The sequence below is a fragment of the Chlamydotis macqueenii genome, chromosome 2 (assembly GCF_036417535.1).
Source record: "Chlamydotis macqueenii isolate bChlMac1 chromosome 2, bChlMac1.mat, whole genome shotgun sequence".
NCBI lineage: Eukaryota > Metazoa > Chordata > Aves > Otidiformes > Otididae > Chlamydotis > Chlamydotis macqueenii.
In genome coordinates, this window is record NC_141557.1 from 84,902,015 (window position 1) to 84,924,696 (window position 22,682).

The window sequence follows — 22,682 nt, forward strand, 5'->3', positions numbered from 1 at the left end:
TTTGCTAATTTTTGAACTCTCTGGTGTTGGTATGTGGTCACATTGTAGCCACTGATACTAGGTGGAAGCTAGTGTGAAGAGCTGATCACAACGATGCCAGGACACGTCTTGATCCTTGGTTTGAGCTAGAAGTTGTGAAAATAAAAAGGAAGAGAAGATCTGCCAGTTCTGTTGCCAGAAATAATTGAACAGCAAATCAGGAAATGCTTTTTCTTTTCTCAAATGTTGACTTCTAACATTTCAGTTAAAAGTGTTTAAATTTTTAATCTTGTGTCTTTTGGAAGAAAAGTGCCATGTTAATCTTTGTTGACTGTTAAGTGCTCTTTACATTGCATAAAATAAAGGTCAAAGAGTCTGTGCAGAAAGCAACTTAATGTGAATGTAGCTGTAAGTAACTTGTGTTTTGTTTTTTTTTTTCCCCTGAAGTTCATTCCTTTAATTTGAGCAACTTTGTAACATGCTATAAACTGTCTCCAGCACAGAACACTTTTTAGGACAATAGTTCACACTTGGGAGAGGCAAAGAGCCAACTGAATATTGCTAGAAGTGAGATTTTAGGACTGATTTGAAGTAGTTTTGAAAAATACTATTACTGTGTTTCTTATAAAGCCCACTTACAATCAATAGGTGTCAGCCAGGATTTACTGGATGTCAGTGACATGGTACAATGGAAACCAATGTTGTATGCTGTAGCCTTTCTACACTCCACTGTTCAAGAACGACGCAAGTTTGGATCTCTGGGTTGGAACATACCCTATGAGTTTAATCAAGCTGATTTCAATGCTACTGTACAGTTCATTCAAAACCACTTGGATAGCGTGGATGCCAAGAAGGTAATTAATGTTTTTGTAGGGAAGATGAATTAGTGTGATGGATCTTTCTAGTAGTGGAATGTATATACATGGTTCTAAATAACTGAAAAACAAACATAATTTTAAATTATTCCATTCTTTCCGCAAACATTCAACATTCCAAGTGTACATGTCTATAGAGCAGTAGGCTTAAATTAGATTTTTAATCCTGCACATGTTAAATTTCTATATTAACCTGTATTTTGAGTAAAAATCATAAGATTTGGTTCCTCCAACCTATCTTGGGAGCAGAAAGAAATTTAAACGGGCTTTAAATGACTATGTAAGAATTCCTCTTGCATTCCTCACTTTCATATGTTTAGTTATCATATAGAGGTCTGTGGCAGATCACTTTGCAATTGGCATTTTAAGTGAAGGTGAAAATCTGATTGGAATGTGGCTGTGTCCCTCTTGCCTAGATGCCAGAATAGCCTCTTGAATTAATTGTCAGTGAATTATATTTTGAGAAATCCTTGAAGGTGTTCTGGGAATGCAGGATTATAGGAAAAAAGAGTAGTAAGAATATAACTTTTTTTTTTTTTTCAAAACCGGGCAGATATGCAGGACTTAGAGGATTAGCTACAGTTAGTTCTTTCTACTTGGTTTTAGGGAATCTCGTGGAGTACTGTTCGTTACATGATAGGTGAGATCCAGTATGGTGGCCGTGTGACAGATGACTATGACAAAAGACTCATGAACACCTTTGTAAAGGTTTGGTTCAGTGAAAATACATTCAGTCAGGAATTCAACTTCTACAAAGGATACAGCATACCCAAATGTACTATGGTGGATCAATACCTTCAGTACATACAGGTTGGTAAATGAAAGCTTTTCAACCCCAAAAAACCCAATTCACTTGTTTCTCACAAGTTCCTGAGTCTCTATATTTTGTCTTTTTTTTTCTGAGTACCTGTATTTTGTATTTTATTCACAGATTCTTTATTGCTTTCTAACAGTCTGCATATCTATTATGAGAGCTAATTGTTGTCATCAATGTTATCATTGTCATGACAGAAATCTTTTCATGACAGGAATTTTTTAATGTGATTTGCTTGAGAGACATACCTGAAGGAATACAGTTAGTAAAGAGGGCAAATAATGGAGTCTAGACATTGGTTACAACCTCAACAGAAATAAAAAGTGTAGATATATGAAAGTACAAGCTGACTACTGAAATAACATATAGAGGTAAAACTGAATTTGTTGTTAGCCTTGGTGTGATCTGGACATGACAAATAGATCACTGCAAGTTATTTGCCCTAAGACTGTTTGAAGAGATCTAGACTCTTACTTTACAATGTATGGGCTTTTTTTGTGGGGTTTTTTTTTTATTTATTTGGTTTTGTTGTATGTTTGTTTAACAAATAATTAGCTTATAAATCAATCTCCATTTGTGCTCTTTTTATATTTCACTATGTAGAGTCTTCCTGTGTACGACACACCAGAGGTGTTTGGTTTGCACCCCAATGCAGATATTACTTACCAAAGTAAACTTTCCAAAGATGTATTGGATGTCATCCTCAGTATTCAGCCTAAAGACAGCTCTGGTGGAGGAGGTGAAACCCGAGAGGCAGTTGTAGCCAGACTGGCTGATGATATGCTGGAAAAGCTTCCTGCTGATTATGAACCATTTGAAGTGAGTTAATGAAATTCCATTAAAAACATCTTCTCCATCTTGCTTTGTGTGGATTAAAAAAAAATTAACAATATTAATTTTTCTAAAAGCATGTCTGAACTCATTCATCAGGTAATACTAACAAAACATATTTTAAAGAAGTCTGACCAGACTCTTAACATTTATAATGACGTCACTAAACATCCACTGAAGTGCTTTTGTAAGAGCTTTTTCAAAATATCAAACCACTTAATGCTTAAGTTGTCATTTGCACTATGAGAGAGGTAGGTTCATCAGCTTTTAACTAAGGGTGTTGACACTGTAGGGAACTGAGGTCGTGTTGCAAGTGTATTCATGCTTCTAAAAGTATTACAGCTTTAACATATGTATTACTTTGGGATTCAGCTTACATCTTGAAGACATTTTTAGGTTGCTTTCCTCTTCAGTGAAGTGAATGCTGAAAAGCTTGTCAAGTGATAGTTGTTATTGATTGAAGCCTAGTGGTAGTATCTCAGGATTCATATTAACGTGTAATAGCCTATGCAATTATATTTGTAATGGACACCTGCTGCTTTGCAGCCATTTATTTTCTGAAATAGCAACTTTCCTTCTGTTTCTGTGAAACATGGAATGACTCTCAAGGCAAAAGGTTGTTCTTACAGTTAGAAAACATTTACTGATGATACATGGACACTCCAATCAACTGTATTCTTTGTCCCCATTCTGGAGACTATAGTTTAATTGAGTGTTTGGACAATTTGTGTTGTTTCTGCATTTTTTTTCCATAGTTCTTAGTTGTCCTTTAGAGCCCCAGAATTTAGGATGCTGACATTATAGATCTTCCCAGGTGAGGCTGGTTATGAGCTTCAAACAAATGAGAGGAAAATGCTTGTAAAATAGTTAAGGTTCCTATACTTCCTGTATCAGTTCCTAGGTATTGCTGATAAATAGCACTACTGTGCTAAGGCAAAGTGGCTGGGGCAATCACTCTTGATTGTTTTGTGCAAAGTGAACCTTGGGAACTGTCTGTGGGAATTAAAGCTGAAATCCTTGAAATGGAGTATGGCCTACATGCTGTTTAAATGATGTTAGCTCATAGAATGATACACAGAGTAAGTCATGAGTTAGACAAAAACATAGCCAGTCTCAGCATCATAGATTTCTCTCGGAACAAATTCAGTATTTCTGTCTTGCAGAGGATCCAAGAAAGATGCCAAACTGATCATTTAACTTCCTAAATAAAAGTATTATGTCTTAAAAATTGTATTGCCACCTAACCTTGACATAAAGCCACCTTTGTTTTTTACTTCTATTGAAGGATCTTTGGTATTCCACCTACAGGTAAAAGAGAAACTAAAGAACATGGGAGCTTTTCAGCCTATGAACATATTTTTGCGACAAGAGATTGAACAAATGCAGAAAGTTATTTCCTTAGTGAGAAGCACTCTGACAGATCTAAAACTTGCCATTGATGGGACAATTGTTATGAGTGAAAATCTGAGGGATGCTTTAGACTGCATGTATGATGGAAGGATTCCTGCTAGCTGGAAAAAAGTAGGTGCACATTACTTGTTTTGTAAGGAAAAAAAATCTATAGAGCTAGATTAAACTGCTAGACATAGAGTAAATAATTTTTTTCAAACACAGGTGTTAACCAGGACTATGCAACAGCTAGTACATTTTGGGCTAAAATAAACACAGTCAAAACAAGCCCTCTTTCATTTATAAAAATAGAAATGAATGTGAGGGATGCAGGTATTCCCCATTTTAACAGCCTGTTGCATATTGGCAGGATAAAAAGCCAGAGAGAAGAGTATAATCTAAAATGATGATGGATTTTAAAAAGTAGCACTCACACTAGTGGATTACACTGTTGCTATTCTTTGAGAATAAAATGTGTAGTCATAGAATCACAGAACAGTAGAGGCTGGAAGGGATGTCTGGAGACAGTCTAGTTTAACCCCGCTTCTGAAAGCAGGGTCAATTAAAGCAGATTTCCAAGACCTCTCCAGAGTTCACAACCTCTCCAGGCAACCTGTTTCAGTGTTTGATCACCCTAAGAGTTAAAAACAACCAACCAATCACCAACCAACCAAGCTGTCCTGGTTTTGGCTGGGATGGAGCTAATTTTCTTCCCAGTAGCTGCTATGTTTTGGATTTAGTATGGAATTTGGTATGTGAAGAGTTTTGATATTACACTGATGTTATTAGTTGATGCTAAAGAGACCAAGGACTTCTTTCAGCTTTCCAAGTTTTGCTAATGTGCAGATGCAAGAAGCCGGGAGGGGTATAGCCAGTACAGCTGACCCAAACTGGCCAAAGAAAGTAATCCATACCATAAATAGTATGCTCACAGAATCACAGAATGGTTTGGGTTGGAAGGGACCTTTAAAGGTCATCTAGACCAAACCAAGCAGGGTTTGGTGTCCCAAGCAGGGACACCTTCAACCAGATCAGACTGCTCAGAACCCTGTCCAGCCTGGCCTTGAACATTTCCAAGGATGAGACATCCACCACCTCTCTGGGCCGCCTGTTCTAGTGCTTCACCACCCTCATCATAAAGAGTTTCTTCCTTATGTCCAGTCTAAATCTACCCTCTTTTAGCTTAAAGCCATGCCCTGTTGTCCTATCACAACAGGCCCTGCTAAAAAGTTTGTCCCCATCTTTCTTATAAGCCCCAATTATATTTTTTTATTACCTCAGAGGAATTACTTTTTTTTTTTTTTGACATGAATATGATGTTTTAAAACCGTTGAATAAAATTTCAAAATGAACACACTGTGTACTTTTCCTAGGCATCCTGGGCTTCCAGTACACTTGGCTTCTGGTTTACTGAGCTTCTAGAAAGAAACCACCAGTTTTACAATTGGATTTTTGAAAGGCGACCAAACTGCTTCTGGATGACGGGATTTTTTAATCCTCAGGGATTTTTAACTGCAGTGAGGCAGGTAAATTGTGTTTAAAGTCTCACTCTGCTTCTTCTTTGATATAATTTTTAAAAAATATATATATTGTGTGATGAAAGCCGAGTTATACACATGGGTCCATCATGCCAACAGGGAAGATACATGACTGCATAACTGTCTAACATTTCCTGAGTGAAGTGTTCTTTCTCTGCACATACTTTTTCAGCTTATTGACTATTAATGTGTTAAAATATATTTCTTACTTTGATCAAGCCCCATGTATGTAGGGGCTACCTTACAACATTATTAAGGTAGACTGGAGAAGTAACATCTCGTGTTACCATTTGGATATCCCTGAGGAGAGGTGATAAGCTCATGAACTTATTTTCCTTTTTTCCCTCCCTTTTGGTCTGTGGTCAGTACTTACCTAGCTGGGGACTTGCTAGAACAGTTATTCAGAATTAGTCTTAAATTACGCTTCTGTGGTTCAGTAGTGGATTCAGTCTCTCTTCATGAAGTGGGAAAGAATTTCCTTTACTAATGTGTTCTAAATATGAATTTTGGTGTATTTGTTATTGTAATATCTCTGTTGACTTGGTGATTGTGTTTGTGCGTGCTAGTTGCATTTGGCAAGTGAGCTACTTTTTACTTCAAAACAAGGCAATAAATACCTATGCTGATCATGGACATATTTGACACAATAATTGTCTGAAATCTGTAAAACTGGGAAGAATACTTTGGTGGGAATTCAATGGGACCTCAGAAAAAAGCTAACTTTTGAGGAGAGAATGAAGATTTGCAGAGAAGCAAAATCTTCCCTCTTGCTCTGAGGTCTGATAGATTACTATCTTCGGCTGTCAAACTGAAGTTCTAATTGATGACCTACTTCTACTAAAATTGCAGGCATATAGCCTTGGAATTATATAAGAAGATGTTTCCTTTGAGTAAACAGTCCTAAACTGGGATTTTCTTTTGTACCCAACCTTGTGGAAAGGGTTTCATAGCAGGATCTGAAACAGTTTGAATCTACAGAACTTTCCCTAAAAAGAGAATGTGAGCACAAAACAGCCTAATTTCCCAAGTAAAAACAAAAGTGACTTTCTGGGTTTTGCTCTGTGATGAAGCAAATAGAAATCAGAAAGATGAAGAGCCAGAATGATCATTGAACTATAATCCTTCTGCTCTTTTAAAGCAGCTCATTAACTGCAGTATGGGACAAACATTAATTCCAATTACTTCAAGCAGAGATCTTGGAAAACATTTACAAGTTCACGATAAAACTTAGGTCTGGCATAACTTAATGGTATGGGATAGTAGAGAGTTGGGAAAGATAAAGGAGTGTTGTCCAGTGCACTAACTAACTGACTGAAATGGAAGTATGTATTGAATCTTAAGCATGTCTATCTTCAAGTGTTTTCTGTTTTTTTTCTTGCCGCCTCTTTATGTAACTTTAGAGCTGAGTGAGCTCTTCCTCATTACTAAGAATACAGTTAATGAAGACTAAAGGTACTAGAAAAGGAAGATAACCCCACAAAATATGCAACAAATGATGCATTTTGCTTTTGTCACTGGAACTCATTTACTTAGCACATGCAGTTAATGTTTTCTCATCCCATGAAAGCTGTGAAATTTTCACATTCACAAGAGCCTGTTACCATTGGCATTCAGTGATTGTGTTACTTGGTATGGTCTTAAGATACTGTATATAATAGAAAGATTGAAAATCAAATATAGTGGATAAAGTACTGAAAGCTTTCTTGTAGTACCACGCCGTCATTAGTTTAGAGTGAAGTCAAACTGCTATAAACATGGATATAATAAAAAGTTAATTGAAGAGGATAAATTGTGACCATATGAATATGTTCCTAATAAATGCTTAGAAAAAAATGGTTCTGTGCACATGTAAAAACGTAACTTCCGTACTTTCATCCGTTTTGGGCAGGAAATAACAAGGGCTAACAAAGGATGGGCTCTTGACAGTGTAGTGCTATGCAATGAGGTTACTAAATGGATGAAGGATGATATCACAAGCCCTCCTTTGGAAGGTGTCTATGTGTATGGACTATATTTGGAAGGAGCTGGTTGGGACAGAAGAAATATGAGACTGACTGAATCTAAGCCCAAGGTCCTCTTTGAGATGATGCCAGTTATAAGGATATATGCAGAGAATAACAGTAAGTAACAGTATTGCAAAAGATGTTATTTTGAGAGAATTTAATGTAATTTTTTATTCAACTGCATGGAAGTGTTTTGGGCTTTAGAGATTTCATGAGGCTGTTGCAATTCATTGTATACATACTGAATGTTTTTCAATGAGGGAGACTTCCCAGTCTTCCATATAAAATAATCTTTCTGCCTTCCTTGATAATTGATAGTAGGCACTTTTTGTCCCGAAAATATTTAGATAGGTCTCTACCTTTTGGTATTAATGGTGATAATAACTTTTAAAATGCATTACAGATGAGCTATTCTCTGACAAGCATGCTTGCATTCAGTCTTCCATTAACAATGTGTCCTAGACTGAGAAGATCAACATTTTTATACACAAAGTCTCTAACCTCTGTAGCCTCTGTAACCTAAACCCAAATAGCCTTTTTCCCACATCCCCAAAACCAATGTAATTTATATACATAAAAAACTTTTATATAAGTATGTATTCACAACATATATATGTAAAAAACCCATGTATATCTTATATATTTATAAATATCATGTTATATAATGTAACGCGTATCTATAAAAATGCTTTTTTTTTTTATGGACAAGGGTATCTTTGAGCTAACAGAAATGAGTTAGAGGTGGAGTGAGGTGGTGGAAGATGTTTTGTCTTTCAGGAAGACAAGAATGGAAAGGAAACTTAAGGGGCTGAAGGACAGTGCTGTTTTGTGAAAATGTGTAATTTAGGTTAATGTGGGGTTTTTTTTTGTGTGTATAAAATAGGAAATGCTGTTGAATAGGGATATAAAATAGGACAGGGCTATCCAATGTTGAATGTAAAATTGGAAACTTCTATTGAAAAGCATTCCTCCTCCAAAAGAAAAGGCTGTTAATGTGCTATTTTGCCAGGATTTTGTGTAGCTTATCTTTTAGAAGACGCATGGTCACTGTGAAAGCAGACAAGATGCCAAATAATGAATACCGAAGTATTAAGCACGACTATACCAGTGTTCTAGTTCTGCAGCAAAGACAACAATGTATACTCTGAAATACTAAATGCATTTCAAAAGAGGTTGTTCAAAATAGTGCATTTTTAAATTTTGACACATTAATAATTGTCATGGATTAACCCCAGCTGGGAGCTAAACACTATGGAGCTGCTTGCTCACCCTCTCCAAGCAGGGAGAGAAAATACAACAAAAAGTTTGTGTGTTGAGATAAGGACAGGAAGAAATCATTCAGTAGTCACCATCACGGGCAAAACAGGCTTGACATTGGGAAAACCAATTTATTAACAATCAAACTGAAGTAGGATAATGAGAAGCAAACCCAAATCTTACAAACACTTTTCCCCCATCCCTCCTTTCTTCCTGGGCTTAACTTTACCCCTGAACTCCCTACCTCCTCCCACCAGTGGCGCAGGGGGATGGGGAATGGCGGTTGTGGTCAGTTCATCACATGTTGTCTCTGCTGTTCCTTCCTCCTCACAGGAGGACCCCTCACACTCTTCCCCTGCTCCAGCATGGGGTCCTTCCCATGAGAGACAGTCCTCCATGAACTGAGTCCTTCCCACAGGCTGCAGTCCTTCATGAACTGCTCCAGCACGAGTCATTTTTCCATGGAGTGCACTCCCTCTGGAACCAGCTGCCCCAGTGGGCCCTTCACAGGCCACAGCCTCTTTCAGCCATTCACCTGCTCCAGCATGGGGTCCTCCACAGGCTGCAGGTGGATCTCTGCTCCTCCGTTAGCCTCCATGGCCTACAGGGCAACAGCCTGCTTCACCATGATCTGCACCATGGTCTGCAGGGGAATCGTGTCAGGAGTGACTTTACTCCTCCCTCTCCTTCTTCACTGACCTTGGCATCTGCAAAGTTGTTCCCCTCATATCCTCACTCCTCTCTCCCCACTGGTAGGCTGGGCTGGGCTGGGCTGACGCAGACAGATGCCCAGTGGGGGCCCAAGGGCAAGGCCCACACCTTCCCCTCTCTGCCCACACTTCTGCTTTTATTTCCCCCTTCTTAAATACTTGATCACCAGAGGCGTTATCACCATCACCAATTGGTTCCGCTCCAGCCAGCAGTAGTTCTGCCCTGCAGCCGCCCGGATCCCCCAGACAAAGGGGAAGCTTCTGGCAGCCTCTTGCAGAAGCCACTCCTGTAGCCTCACCACCACCATGACCCAACAAAATAATATAACAGTAAGAAATAATGTTCAGTGGTCAAATTGAACTAATAATAGTGTTAATCATGCTAGAGTGTCCATTTACATTTCTTGCTACATCCAGTTTTTAGGTGTTGATGTTAAAATCTTAAACCTACAGAAATTTCTAGTCATGTGTGGCCTTTAGCTGGCAGTAACACAGCAGGGAACAGTGTGAGAATCAAGTAAGAGCTTTCCTTGGTGGTGATGCAGAAGTGTGTGCTATTGAATTTTGATTCAATTTTACATTTGCCTTATGCCCGTCTCTTAGAGCCTTGGTTTTCCAACTTAATTTCATTGTTTTTTTATGTCTTTTCTATCTTTTCAGCTTCAAAAGATCCACATATGTATTCATGTCCAGTCTACAAAAAGACCAGTCGAACAGATATGAATTACATTGCTGCTTTGGATCTTAAAACCCTTCAGCCTCCAGAGCACTGGGTACTGCGTGGGGTAGCACTTCTGTGTGATGTCAAGTAATGTTAAAAAAAAGGTTTCCAAGACTTCATTTCTGTTTTTAAATGTAATCATCAATATGTAGTTAGCTATACAATGGATCACTTCTAAAATATATATTTTCTAAGGCACAGAATCCGTGATGTTATTTTTAGAAAACTGTTCTCAATAAACCCCTACAACAGGGGTTTATAAATGTTTATAAATACTGAATCTTAGAGTGATATTAAGTTTGGTAAATAGTTGAAGTACTACCTTTGATGTCTTGACAAATCATGAGAAATATTTAGTGTTCCTGTCTCACTATTGTGTGCTTAATTTTACCTTGAATAAATATTAATTGACTAGAACGTTGTTACTTTTCAGTAGTAAATATGCTCGTATCACAGCTTACTTTCAAGTAGGTAAATGCAAATCTGTGGAAAACTAAGCCCAGTTGCTCATTCATATTAGTTAATATCCCTCAAGAAGATAAGATGTTCCAAGACTTATCTCCTAACTGATAGTTTCTAGTTTCCTTGCTCTTTAAATAAGGAAGGTGAAACTGGAAAAACGTCACACCTGTTTCACCACTAGGGAGAACAATTTCATTGTGTTAAGAGGAAAACAAGCATTTGACAGCTCCCAGAATTCCTTACTATCTTGTTCATGACTTATAAATATGTAATGGATAGGAAGAAAATAGTTTGTAAGAATGCATGGATATTTTTTCATGTGCTAGTACACCAGACGTGAGTCAATCTTCATCAAGGTTATTAGTTTGATTACATCAGTTTTAGCTTTGTTTCTGCTCTAATTTTGCAATGTTGTGATTTTATATATTGTTCTTTTTTATTTTTCCCCCTTTCTCCTTTCTTTTTTTGTTTTGCATATATGCTACAGCTTTTTTGGTATCTCAGCTAGACAGGAAACTTTTCACGTGGGAATCTATCTTAAGAGAGAAATGTTAGCAGCTCCATTTAGTTGGACACTGTTGGCTTCATACATCAAGTATACTTATTTGATCATCAAAAAGCCAGTGTATTTTTATTGCTGAGTCCGATAGGTCATGTATCTTAGTGGTCCACCATGGTTCACAATAACAAGTGCTGTAGAAGAGGAAGCAGAAGGAACCAGTAATTCTAGTGCATCTGTCATACATAAATGCTGCAATGGAGAAGCTGTTTTCAATTTTATGTCAAATCAATACATGGGATTTGAACGGTGCATTAATTACTTTGTTAAACAAACATACAAAATAGATCTCTTGCCTAAAGCTAATATTTAAAGAAAAAAACATTAGAAGACAGAATAATTACCTTTTATTTTTGTGTAGATTTCAGCATTTATTTCTACAGTCAAACCAATTATGAAACTTAGGTGGAACATTGATTCTGTCTGAAACTCTGATTGTAGAGCTCCTTCCATTGTCTTTCTGTCTTGGAATTATTCTTCATAGAATCATAGAATGGTTAGAGTTGGAAGGGACCTTCAAAGGTCCCTGCAAAGAGCAGGGACATCCCCAACTAGATCAGGTTGCTCAGAGCTTCATCCAGCCTGGTCTTGAACATTTCCAGGGATGGGGCATCCAACACCTTCTGGGCAACCTGTTCCAGTGTTCTACAACTCTCATTGTAAAAAATATTTTCCTTATATCCAATCTGAATCTACCTCTCTCTATTTTAAAACCATTAACCCTCATCCTATCATAACAGGCCCTACTGAACAGCCTCTCCCCATCTTTCTTGTAGGCCCCCTTGAGGTACTGGAAGACTGCTATCAGGTCTCCCCGGAGCCTCCTCTTCTCCAGGCTGAACAGCCCCAACTCTCTCAGCCTGTCCTCATAGAAAAGGTGCTCCAGCCCTCTGATCATCTTCGTGGCCCTCCTCTGGACCTTCTCCAACTGGTCCATGTCCTTCTTATGTTGGGGGCTCCAGAACTGGACACAGTACTGCAGGTGGGGTCTAACCAGGGCAGAGTAGAGAGGGAGAATCACCTCCCTGGACCTGCTGGCCAAGCTTCTCTTGATGTAGCCTGGGATGCGGTTGGCCTTCTGGGCCGCAAGGGCACATTGCTGGCTCATGTTGAGCTTCTCATCCACCAGCACTCCCAAGTCCTTCTCCTCAGGGCTGCTCTCAATCCATTCTCCGCCCAGCCTGTATTTGTGCCTGGGATTGCCATGACCCAGGTGCAGGACCTTGCACTTGGCCTGGTTGAACTTCATGAGGTTGGCACAATCTCCCCTCTCCAGCCTGTTAAGGTCCCTCTGGATGGCATCCCTCCCTTCCAGCATGTTGACCGCACCACACAGCTTGGTGTCATCAGCGAACTTGCTGAGGGTGCACTCTATCCCACTGTCCACGTTGCCAACAAAGATGTTGAACAGTGCCGGGCCCAACACGGACCCCTGAGGGACGCCACTCGTGACCGGTCTCCACTTGGACATTGAGCCGTTGACCACCACTCTCTGAGTGCGGCCATCCAGCCAACTCCTTGTCCACCAAGTGGTCCACCTATCAAAGCCATGTCTCTCTAGTTTAGAGAGAAGGATGTCGTGTGGGATAGTGTCAAATGCCTTGCATAAGTCCAGGTAGATGATATCCGTTGCTTGTCCCTTGTCCACTGATGCTGTCACCCTGTCATAGAAGGCCACCAAATTGGTCAGGCACTATCTGCCCTTGGTGAAGCCATGTTGGCTGTCAGCAACCACCTCCTTGCTCTCCATGTGCCTTAGCATGGTTTCCAGGAGAATCTGCTCCATGACCTTGCCAAGCACAGAGGTGATGCTGACTGGCCTGTAGTTGCCCGGGTCCTCCTTGTTCCCCTTTTTAAAAAGGGGGTTATGTTCCCTCTCTTCCAGTCATCGGGGACCTCACCAGACCACCACGACTTTGCAAATACAATGGCCAGTGGCTTGGCAACTTCATCCGACAGTTCCCTGAGGACCTGTGGATGGATCTCATCAGGTCCCATGGGTTTGTGCACCTTAAGTTCCTCAGATGTTCCTGAACCTGCTCTTCCAGTACAGTGGACGGTTCTCATCCTCCCAGTACCTGCTTGTGCCTTCCACAGCTTGAGTGGTGAGACAAGAGCCCTTATTGGTGAAGACTGGGGCAAAAATATCATTGAGTACCTCAGCCTTATTCTTTTTCATCTTCTTTTTTTTTTTTTTTTTTAAATAACTCACAGTGAAACAAAGATATGTATGAGAATTTCCTTTAGGAAATATTTTTAATTTAGACATGGCAATAAATAAATATAAGATTGGAGGTTTGAATTGTTCTTTACTGGACCTTGGAGCACCGCACTCAGACTTCCAGGAGATCCTCCAGATGGTCACTGGAGTTCTACGTTGCTATAGAATTGTGTCTTTCACCAGACCTCCCTCTCTGAAGGAGATGCATATATTTTGTCCTTGTGCAAGTCATTCATACTGAAAATTTTCAAGCCACATACACTTCAAATGCCACCTTTCAAACAGTGGATTTGTTCTACCATTATTGCAGTAGACACAGGGGAGATGTCAAACCCCATGGTAATCCTCAGTGAGTGAACTGTGCACATTTTTTTTTCAGACTGTGATTTTCTGTGAGGGTGCTGGGGAAAAGAGTTCCACAGATAAATACACACTGGTGATCCTAGCTGTGCCAAAGACTGTTAGATCTGTGAAGCAATGGATGTTAGCAGTCACTGTTATTTCTGTTCCATTAGTTCAATTTCTTAAGAGGTTTGGCATTGGCTCTTTAGGTGTCTGCAAAACCACCAACAGGAATTGAATGATGAGGCATGGGAATGCTCACAAAAAAAAAAAAAAAGCAAAGCTCTTTCGAAATACAGCATCATGTCAGGGGCCAGCATGCATAACCCTGCTCTCCCAAGGGTTTCGCTGCCTGGGCTGGACAACTTGGTGTAGCTGGAATTGGATCTGCTTCGTTACTATGGACTTGCCTGGAAATCACTGATCTGTGGCAGACTCTGGTTACCCTCATCAGATCAGGGCCTGCCTTGCTGGCTCAACCTTCTGGTGTGACCTCAAATCTGCCTTGTTATTGCAGCCTCGTCTGGCAGTCACTATGTTAGGTGGGCCTGGTTGCTGTCAGAGATCTGCTCTGTTTTATTGTTCCAGTGCCCTGGGACTGTGCCCTTGTCAGAGAGAGCCTTGCCCTGCCTGGTCTGCTGTCGCTCTTGGCTCCCAGCTCCACTTTCCTTTCCAAGCAGCTTGCCCTTGCTGCTCCCTGACATGTGGCTGCAAATAGGTGAAAAAATGACCTGTTTCTTGCTCATCTTCATAGCAGAAGTGGGTAAGAAAATGTTTCTATGGAAAGGAATATCAATAAAATACTCAGCCCTGACATACTATGGACCTGGATGTACTTTCTCTCCTTTTGGCTCTGCTATTGGTACTGAAGGGATTACTCAAGAAAAACCATTCACAGCCATCAATTGTTCTGTTGTTAAGCATACAGCACTATAAATTTGAGGGTCTGGAAAAATACGGGATTACAGAAGGTATTCCCTTTTTTCTCTGATATTTGACATGATAAATACATGTCTTTCGGAGAATATTTAAAAACAAATTTTATACAAATTTCTCTTAGAAATTAATGGTAAAATAACTTTCTGAATAACGTGGAGATATTATGGCTTCATCAGAATCTTTTGCAATTCCTCATAAATTTTATAAGTATTTTAAAATAAGCAACCTAATCTTTCAAATATGCACTATGCTGTATAGGCTACACCACACAGAAAGGTCTTGTCTTCGGAGCTTTTCCTCAGATGTACTTTTTCCCTTGAGCTCTGCACCTACATTCATATTATTTAGCTCATAGGTCATTCGCATTGAACTTTTTGTTCTCACTGTGTTGTGATTTGTTCCACTTTCAGAGATTGTAAGGAAGAAGAAAAAGCCAACTTTTTATCACAGTAGTCAGTACAATTCCAAATTAGCGGTAAGCAGAGTTGTCATAATTTAAAAGGACTTTTTAAAATCAAAAGTACATTGTTATGGTATATGTACAAACTGGATTAAAAGTATTTCTCATTCTAAACTAACCTTCGTTAAATTCTGTTCATAATGAAATCAGTATTGAAGAAAATTCAGTTTTTCTCTATTAGTTTTATTTTTTTATTTATTTTTTTTTTTAATTCCTTGCTTGGACAGGTAACCTGTTGTAATTTCCTGGAGCTGCACATACAAAGTGGCTTCCTAATTAATTTTTAAATAGAGCTTTGACTACTGCACATATGCAACATTTTCAATTTTAGACATCATATTTCTATTGTATAACATTATAGGTGTATAGAAATATCTGAATGCTTTTAGAACATATACAAGGCTTAAAAAAGTGCTGCAGAGGTGGATTCATATCAGACAAGTTGCTTATCAGTTGTGTAAAATTAAAGGTCTATTAAACTGACGAAGAAAGAGACATATTTCTTGACATGTTTGTAGATCCCAAGATGTACTGTTTACTGGAGCTTCTGGCATCTTTTAATCTGCAATATGCAGCTTTCTCTCAAACTTTTCCAACGACTACACTAACTTTTTCTATAATAAAGTTAAAACATCCAGTGTAAGTGATAAGGTGTTATGTGTGTCTGTATATTAATACAGAAAAAGGAAAATGAAAATCTAGGCTTTTAAAACTAGTGAATACATGTTGCCAATCTCAATTTACTTGTGAAATCTGCACATAGCAATAGAAATTTCTTGGTATTTAGCTGCATAGTCAATCTTTTAAACAAATATCCAAAACAATCAGAACAATTGGGACAACACTAGAAAAGCTGGAAGAAGAAAGAGTGAGAAGAACAATATGGTTAAAATACTCTTCAGTTAGAGCTATTAATTGAAATCGATACTATCCTTTAATTTTTTAAGTAAGGCTATTATTTGCATTCCAATCACTCTGAGAGCTGAATTAGTTAGTTTAGTTTTTTTTTTGTCAAAGGGTATGAGATACCCTACTTTGTCAAGAAAAACATCAGATGTTTGACTGGTGATGTAAAAACATGATTTGTGTTTTTTTTTCCAAAGGTGGTGTCTTAGAACAAGAACATTTACACAAAAAAAAAGAAGAATTAGGAAACTCTAACCTTCCATGAAAGAGCTTAGTGTGGTTTAACAGAAGGCAGTGTAACTTTTAAGACACTATTTTTATATGAATTACCTGCAAATAACTGAAAATTTTCAGTTTCTCTGTTAAACCGCCACAAGAATGGCAGCCAATATTTAAAGCTTCTCCCTCAAAGCTTCCCCCACTACCTTGCATAACTTGAGCATAAAAGGTATATTTAAAAAAAAAACAAACCCGTAACCTGGATTAACTGTTCCTGTTAACTGACCTTACTGTATCATACATCACGTTACACTTTCCTCTATTTAAGTTGAATTATTTCCTGTCTACCTTGCTTGCTCCAAGTGAACTGTGATTCCAGCAAAGTAATAGTCGATTAGTTTGGGAAGGGCACTGTAAGAGGTTCATCTTATCTTGCAGTTTCTTTTCTAATCTGCTCAATATGTCCTTTGAAAGTAAAAGTGTTGACTGATGATGAAGCCCATTAACACCATATAAGATTGTGACAAGGGTGTGTGTGCAAAGAATGTCTAGAAATGCATTCTGTAATAGGATGTGTTCAATACATGTCCCTTTTCTGAGCCATTGTTTGCAAAAATCAATTCCTTTGTCTTAACTTTCAATATTTAAAGGGGGCTTATAAGAAAGATGGGGAGAAACTTTTTAGCAAGGCCTGTTGCAATACGACAACGGGGAATGGTGTTAAACTAAAAGAGGGTAGACTGAGACTGGACATAAGGAAGAAATTTTTTACAGTGAGGGTGGTGGAACACTGGAACAGGTTGCCCAGAGAGGCAGTGAATGCCACATTCCTGGAAACATTCAAGGCCACGTTGGATGGGGCTCTGAACAACCTGATTGAGTTGGAGATGTCCCTGCTCCTTGCAGGGAGGTTGGACCAGATGACCTTTAAAGGTCCCTTCCAACCCTAACCATTCTATGATTCTGTAACTTGCATAAATCAATATTGATTCAATTAAAATGTTTTGCATAAAATGTGTAGATGAGAAAAAAAAGTAATAATCATTGCAACTAAAGCTCAAATGACTTCGTGCCTTTGAAGAAAAATGCTTACCTCGTTTTGCCTGTACAATAAGTTGCTTTGCATTTCTTCTTTACACTATGTTGTGGAATAAAAAAGCTCAACAATGTATGTCATACAATAGTTACATGTTGATTTTTCATTTTAAGCATTTAGAAGATATTTTATTATTCTGGGAAAAAGTGAGCCAACTAAGAAGCAACTTTTGCAAAGAAAAAATATATCATTGAACACTTGAAATATGTTTTCCTTTTTGCATTTTGGTGTCCAAATTCTCCACTGTAATCCTTACTTCCCCAGAGCAAAAGAAGTTGTTCTTTATTCTTCCAAAGCAATCATCTTTTAGGTGAGTTATGTTTGAAGTTCAGTATGTTTGTTATTTGGGTAAAGTAAGAAGCCAATTAAGAAATACATGATCTGTGCTTAACAGGTGAAATTTCACAATAGGAGGAGGTATAACAAAGCCTAATGGAAATAAAATCCTTATGAAGAAAAATGCTGGTTGGTGATCTTTGGATTGCAAAAATTTGATCAACTGACTTTAGTATTACACTGTGTTATGTCAGCACAATAAAAATTATGCTTGTTCCACTCCCTTGAGTGAGAAATTTAATACTGAGTTGAGGTTTTTTTTTTTTAGGCAGGTTTGAGTGAGTCTTCTCCTTTTTCATCCTTTAAAAAAATTAAAAAGGTAATAATAAAATAAATAATAATAAAATAAAAACAACTATTTTGCTGGATAAGCCGTGGTTTCTAGTCTCTATTATACTAAAATGGCTAGATGGAAAAGCAGGCCCTGGAAATATCCAACCCATGTGTTTGGTTTATGAAGTCTTGTATAGCCAAAGACCTTCTCAGAATGCTACTTCATTAATAGGATGCTCTTTTTGCACTATATGTTGAAGGATTTATTGTGTTTGAGAAGAACAAAAAAGACTGAGGAAAAAGGGAAGTGATGGGGGCATATAAGAAAGTTGGGATGGAACAGAATCACCATAATATTTTATAGTACATTCTATTTATTTAATTAGTTTTATTTTAGGGAAAATGCTTTCTAGATCTATTACTTGTAACTAGGGATGTTAGTTGTGATATAACAGGTTGAGGTTGGCAGGGACCTCTGGAGGTCATCTGGTCCAAACCCCTGCTCAAGCAGCGTCACCTAGAGCTGATTGCCTAGGGCTGTGTCCAGGTAGCTTTTGAAGATCTCCAAGGAGGGATACTCCACAACTATTCTGGGCAACCTGTGCTAGTGTTTGGTCATCCTCAGAGTAAAAAAATGTATCCTGGTGTTCAGAGGGAATCTCCTGTGTTTCGATTTGCGCCCATTCCGTCTGGTCCTGTCACTAGGCGCCACTGAAAAGTGCCTGACTCCATCTTCTTTGCACCCTCCCTTCAGGTATTTGTGCACATTAATAAGAAGTCCCCTCAGCCTTCTCTTCTACAGGCTGAGGAGTCCCAGCTCTCTCAGAGTTACTTTATGGGAGAGATGCTCCAGTCCCTTCATCATCTTCATGGCCCTTCGCTGGACTGTCTCCAGTATCTCTGTAGATGTATTTATGATAGATTTCTTTTACAAGAGTTGCATACTTTTGGTTTCTAACTATGCATGTGTTACAAAAGCATGTATTTTAATACAACAGGGTAACTGGCTTGCTATTCCCCTTTTTGTACTGTTCAACTTTTACCAGAAGCATTTATTGAAATAAATCAAAAACATATTCTGTGTGAAGAGCAGTGTGCCTGTCTCTTTAGTCTGGTTAAGGTATTGCTGATTGGCTGTGTTGTAATGAAAACTGGTACATTTTCTAATGTATTTATTTGATATAAAATTGAAATTCAGTACTTTATCCCTAATGTTACTTGTGTATTGACCTACAAAATAGTTACTGGGACTGGCAATATGTTATGCAGGTGCTGGATGTTAGATATGTATAGTGTACTTCTGCTTTTCTCACACTAGATAGGAAAGTTTCGGGCATATGCCGTGTTTTCAATTATCATATCAAATCTTTGAGAATTCTATTACCACTCCAAATGTCTTGATGGCTTGATTGCATGGTAAATTTACAGTGCTGATGACTGTACTGAAAGTGGTTGCATTTAACAGTTTATTTGGAGGAACTGAGGGCATCTGGAATTTCGATGCAGTTCTCAGTGAATTTAATCACACTAGTTTTGTTTCTTTTTCTAGTATGGGTGCATTGGAAATAACAGAAATCAGTTATTTCCCAAGGATTACCTTGTTGGTATTTGCAAAAAGCTGTGACAGTGAAAAGCGTAGAAACAGTATGAATGTCTTTGTTTTGAGATAGTTCAGGGCTTTGGTGTATGTTACTTTATCTTACACCTTGTGGGTTTTACAAGCCAAGCTATGGCAATGGGACAGTCAATAAAAACCATCCTCATGTTTTTTCTTAAGAAGAAATTGTTCCTTGCCTTAAGTGGAGATGAGAGAGATCTGAGGAGGGATCAAGACAATTGGAATGAGAACAAAGCAGTTTCTGCCATTCATCTAAACAGGGTCAAGGCTAAGAGGTGAAAGCTTTTGAAATAAAAGCAACTGTGCTCCTGAACTTGTTTGATAAAATAATCTTGCCTGGTCTGTTTCTCTTCTCACTTTCTATTTTTTTTTTTTCAGTGGGAATATATTATTTCCTTGATTATACTATTTAAAGCCCATAATTATTGTTGTAAAGGGTAAATGTAGAAGCAATAATTTTGGATATATCTATTACAATTAATGCACATCTTGGGGAATGACATAGTAAATGGTCCACTTTTTTCATTAACTAATAATAATCTTTTGCAGCTCAGGCTGAACCAAGTGAGCTATGGAAAATACTAAATGTGTCTAGAGTAAAAGCATACTTTTAATAAAAAGAAAAAAAATTGCACAAAATAAAAGTTTTAATTTGGCTTTTGATGACAGAGATTTTGTTTGAAATTTAGCAACAGAAAAATCACTTACTTACTCAGGAACTTTAAGGTCATTGTTTATTGAGTTGTGTAATGGACTTTGAGTCTGAAATTTATCATGGATAAAGGTGAAATATATCAGATGGTAGTGTCTGAACTATAAGTCAAAAAGTTCAATTAATCACACTTAAATGCGGTTAAGCAATAAAGTGTATGTTACACCTATTGACAATTAATTACAACTTTCCAAAAGCTGTTTAAACATGGAAGCTTTGATTAAGGTCTGGGTCTAAATGCTCAAATATACCATTCCTAATATAGCTGCAAGGCAAAACCATATCAAAATCTGATGTTTCATCTGAACAGTTTTGTCTTTCAATGGTAACTGGTAATCTTACATGCATAAAAACCAAATTATAGACATATAGTTTTAAGTTTTTTTTGGACATAATCTGCTTTTTAGTCTCAGAGGTTCAGTAGCCAGAATCTGAGAGTTAAGATGATAATTCCAGAGCATTTTTAAGTGCGCTCTCTGCTCTTTTTATTGTTCCTTGGAGAAAGAAATAAAGCAACGGAACTTCTTGTTTAAAAGCAGGATTAAGTTCTGACAGGCTGAAGTGCCTAAGCCAAGGCAACAGGCTGATGAGGAAGGAAAGTAGCAGTGACTATTTTAGTACCACAGTGGACAGTTTGTGTGGTGTCTGAGAAGACATGTACTGTGCTGCAGAGAAGCGCATCTGCCATGTAAGAATTGTAAGAAAAGCATTGTAAGAAAAGTGCAACCTGTATGCACTAGCTAATTTCTTTCACTAACAGAATTGTGTATTCTCTGCTGTTTTGTAGTCATATTGAGCCTATGCAATCCTTAGTATCTCTGTTGTGTTTATGATACAAAGAATTACATAGTGAGTTTGTTTTAGTGGCTTCTTTTATGTCAGTGAAGTTAAGTTTAATTACCCTAAATTTGTTATTGAAACAAATTTTATATGTTATCTGTATGTGAAAGTATAGAGCAACCTAACTCTCTCTACGTAGGTGTTTTTAAGCATCCAGATATTTGTGCATTTTATAAGGTTTTAGTTAGTTAAACTGTGTCTTTCAGAAAGACAGACTGTAAGCTCTTCTAGGAAACCTAAAACTTCCTGACCAGCAGCTCTCAAGAGAGCTTACATGGCAATTGCTAGCAGTATGTGTTCTCCCATTTTTTATGCAAGACTAATGATCATGACCTCCTGGAGCCATTTTTCGGGGAAGTAAAATGTGATCTTATTCATCATTGTTACTACAGGTAGTCAGCATTTAGGTTCAGCAGTTCAATTTCTATTTAAAACAGGAGCTTGATTTTTTTTAAATTGCTTTTGTGTCCATTGTAAGTTGCAGAATTCCTTGACATCAGAAAATGCCATATCATCTAACTGATGCCTGTTTCCTAGGCAATATTAAGCCACTTCAGTGAAGCTAAGAATCTCATGTGAAATCGGCATTCACCCAAACTAAGCCAAGGATAAACTGACATGTTTACACAATTGTAATGATAGGGTTAGATGGGAATTAGTTTTGAGACAATATAAGGAGTTGCTTGTAGTTTATATATTTTACATTAAAAACAAACAAGAAAGGAGCCAATAACTGGAAGTTAGAGGCACTGAGATATCCCAGTTAAATATGTGAGGCACAAAATGGAAACGATTGAAGTCACAAGAAGTGGCAAGTTTCTTTGAGTGAGTTGTCCTTGTAAAAGGTATTTAGGCCGGGAGGGAAAGACTTTGGCCATTACTTCTTTTCATTGTGCTTCTTTTCTCTTTATCCTCTACCATCTTTCCACATTTTTACATCTCACCAGTATTATAGTGTTCTATGTGTTGATACACGATTCAGCACTCTGCTGAATCGCAGACGTGGCCCTATAAAATATTTTACTGCATGTGGAAAGGAAAGAGCAGCCACACTGTTGCCACCTCTCGTTTTCTGGGAGCTCGTGTGCCTGCAGCTGTTTGAGCAAAGACTCGCTAGGTGTCAGCAAAGTAGTCCAGAAAAAAGCTTTTTTTTCCTGAGAATTAAAAAAAAAAGGAAGTGACAGTTAAAACTTCATGCATGTAACAGACATTTTAAAGCATGTTAGGCTGTTGTTTTAGTTCAAGTTAACCTAACCTAGAAAACCAGTGTTACTGTGCTTTCCATGCCATTAGCTCTGTTTCTTTTCATAGTCAAACTGCTTCCTGTACATAGAAAGTATAATTTGTGTATCTAGGGAACAGTGACTAAATGATGCATTTTTGGCAGTAAATGAGAAAGACTACGAGTTTGCTCTGTCAACTTTTCAAATACCCCGTCTGCTCAGACAGGAGATGTGCAGTCTGTCATGAATAACTTTCTCTTCCATTTCCTGTGTGTTATCAGGTTCGATGGTTTATTATAAAGATGCACAGAAATTGTCTCCTTTTTTTTCCTTTTTTTTTTTTGATTTCACTAGTTGAT

The 22,682-nt window shown here is 38.0% G+C and overlaps 1 protein-coding gene across 1 annotated transcript in view; it reads left to right on the forward strand.

Annotated features, from left to right (window-relative positions):
• DNAH5 (dynein axonemal heavy chain 5) overlaps positions 1 to 10,534 on the forward strand; it is a 157,689-nt gene extending 147,155 nt beyond the window's left edge. Inside the window, exons 74-80 of the mRNA XM_086742007.1 lie at positions 628 to 833; positions 1,461 to 1,664; positions 2,272 to 2,487; positions 3,808 to 4,020; positions 5,262 to 5,414; positions 7,315 to 7,546; positions 10,057 to 10,534. Of these exons, the coding sequence (XP_086598133.1) occupies positions 628 to 833; positions 1,461 to 1,664; positions 2,272 to 2,487; positions 3,808 to 4,020; positions 5,262 to 5,414; positions 7,315 to 7,546; positions 10,057 to 10,208 (1,376 nt within the window). The 3' untranslated portion in view covers positions 10,209 to 10,534. The remainder of the gene's footprint in view (positions 1 to 627; positions 834 to 1,460; positions 1,665 to 2,271; positions 2,488 to 3,807; positions 4,021 to 5,261; positions 5,415 to 7,314; positions 7,547 to 10,056) is intronic.
• Positions 10,535 to 22,682: the final 12,148 nt, after the last annotated feature.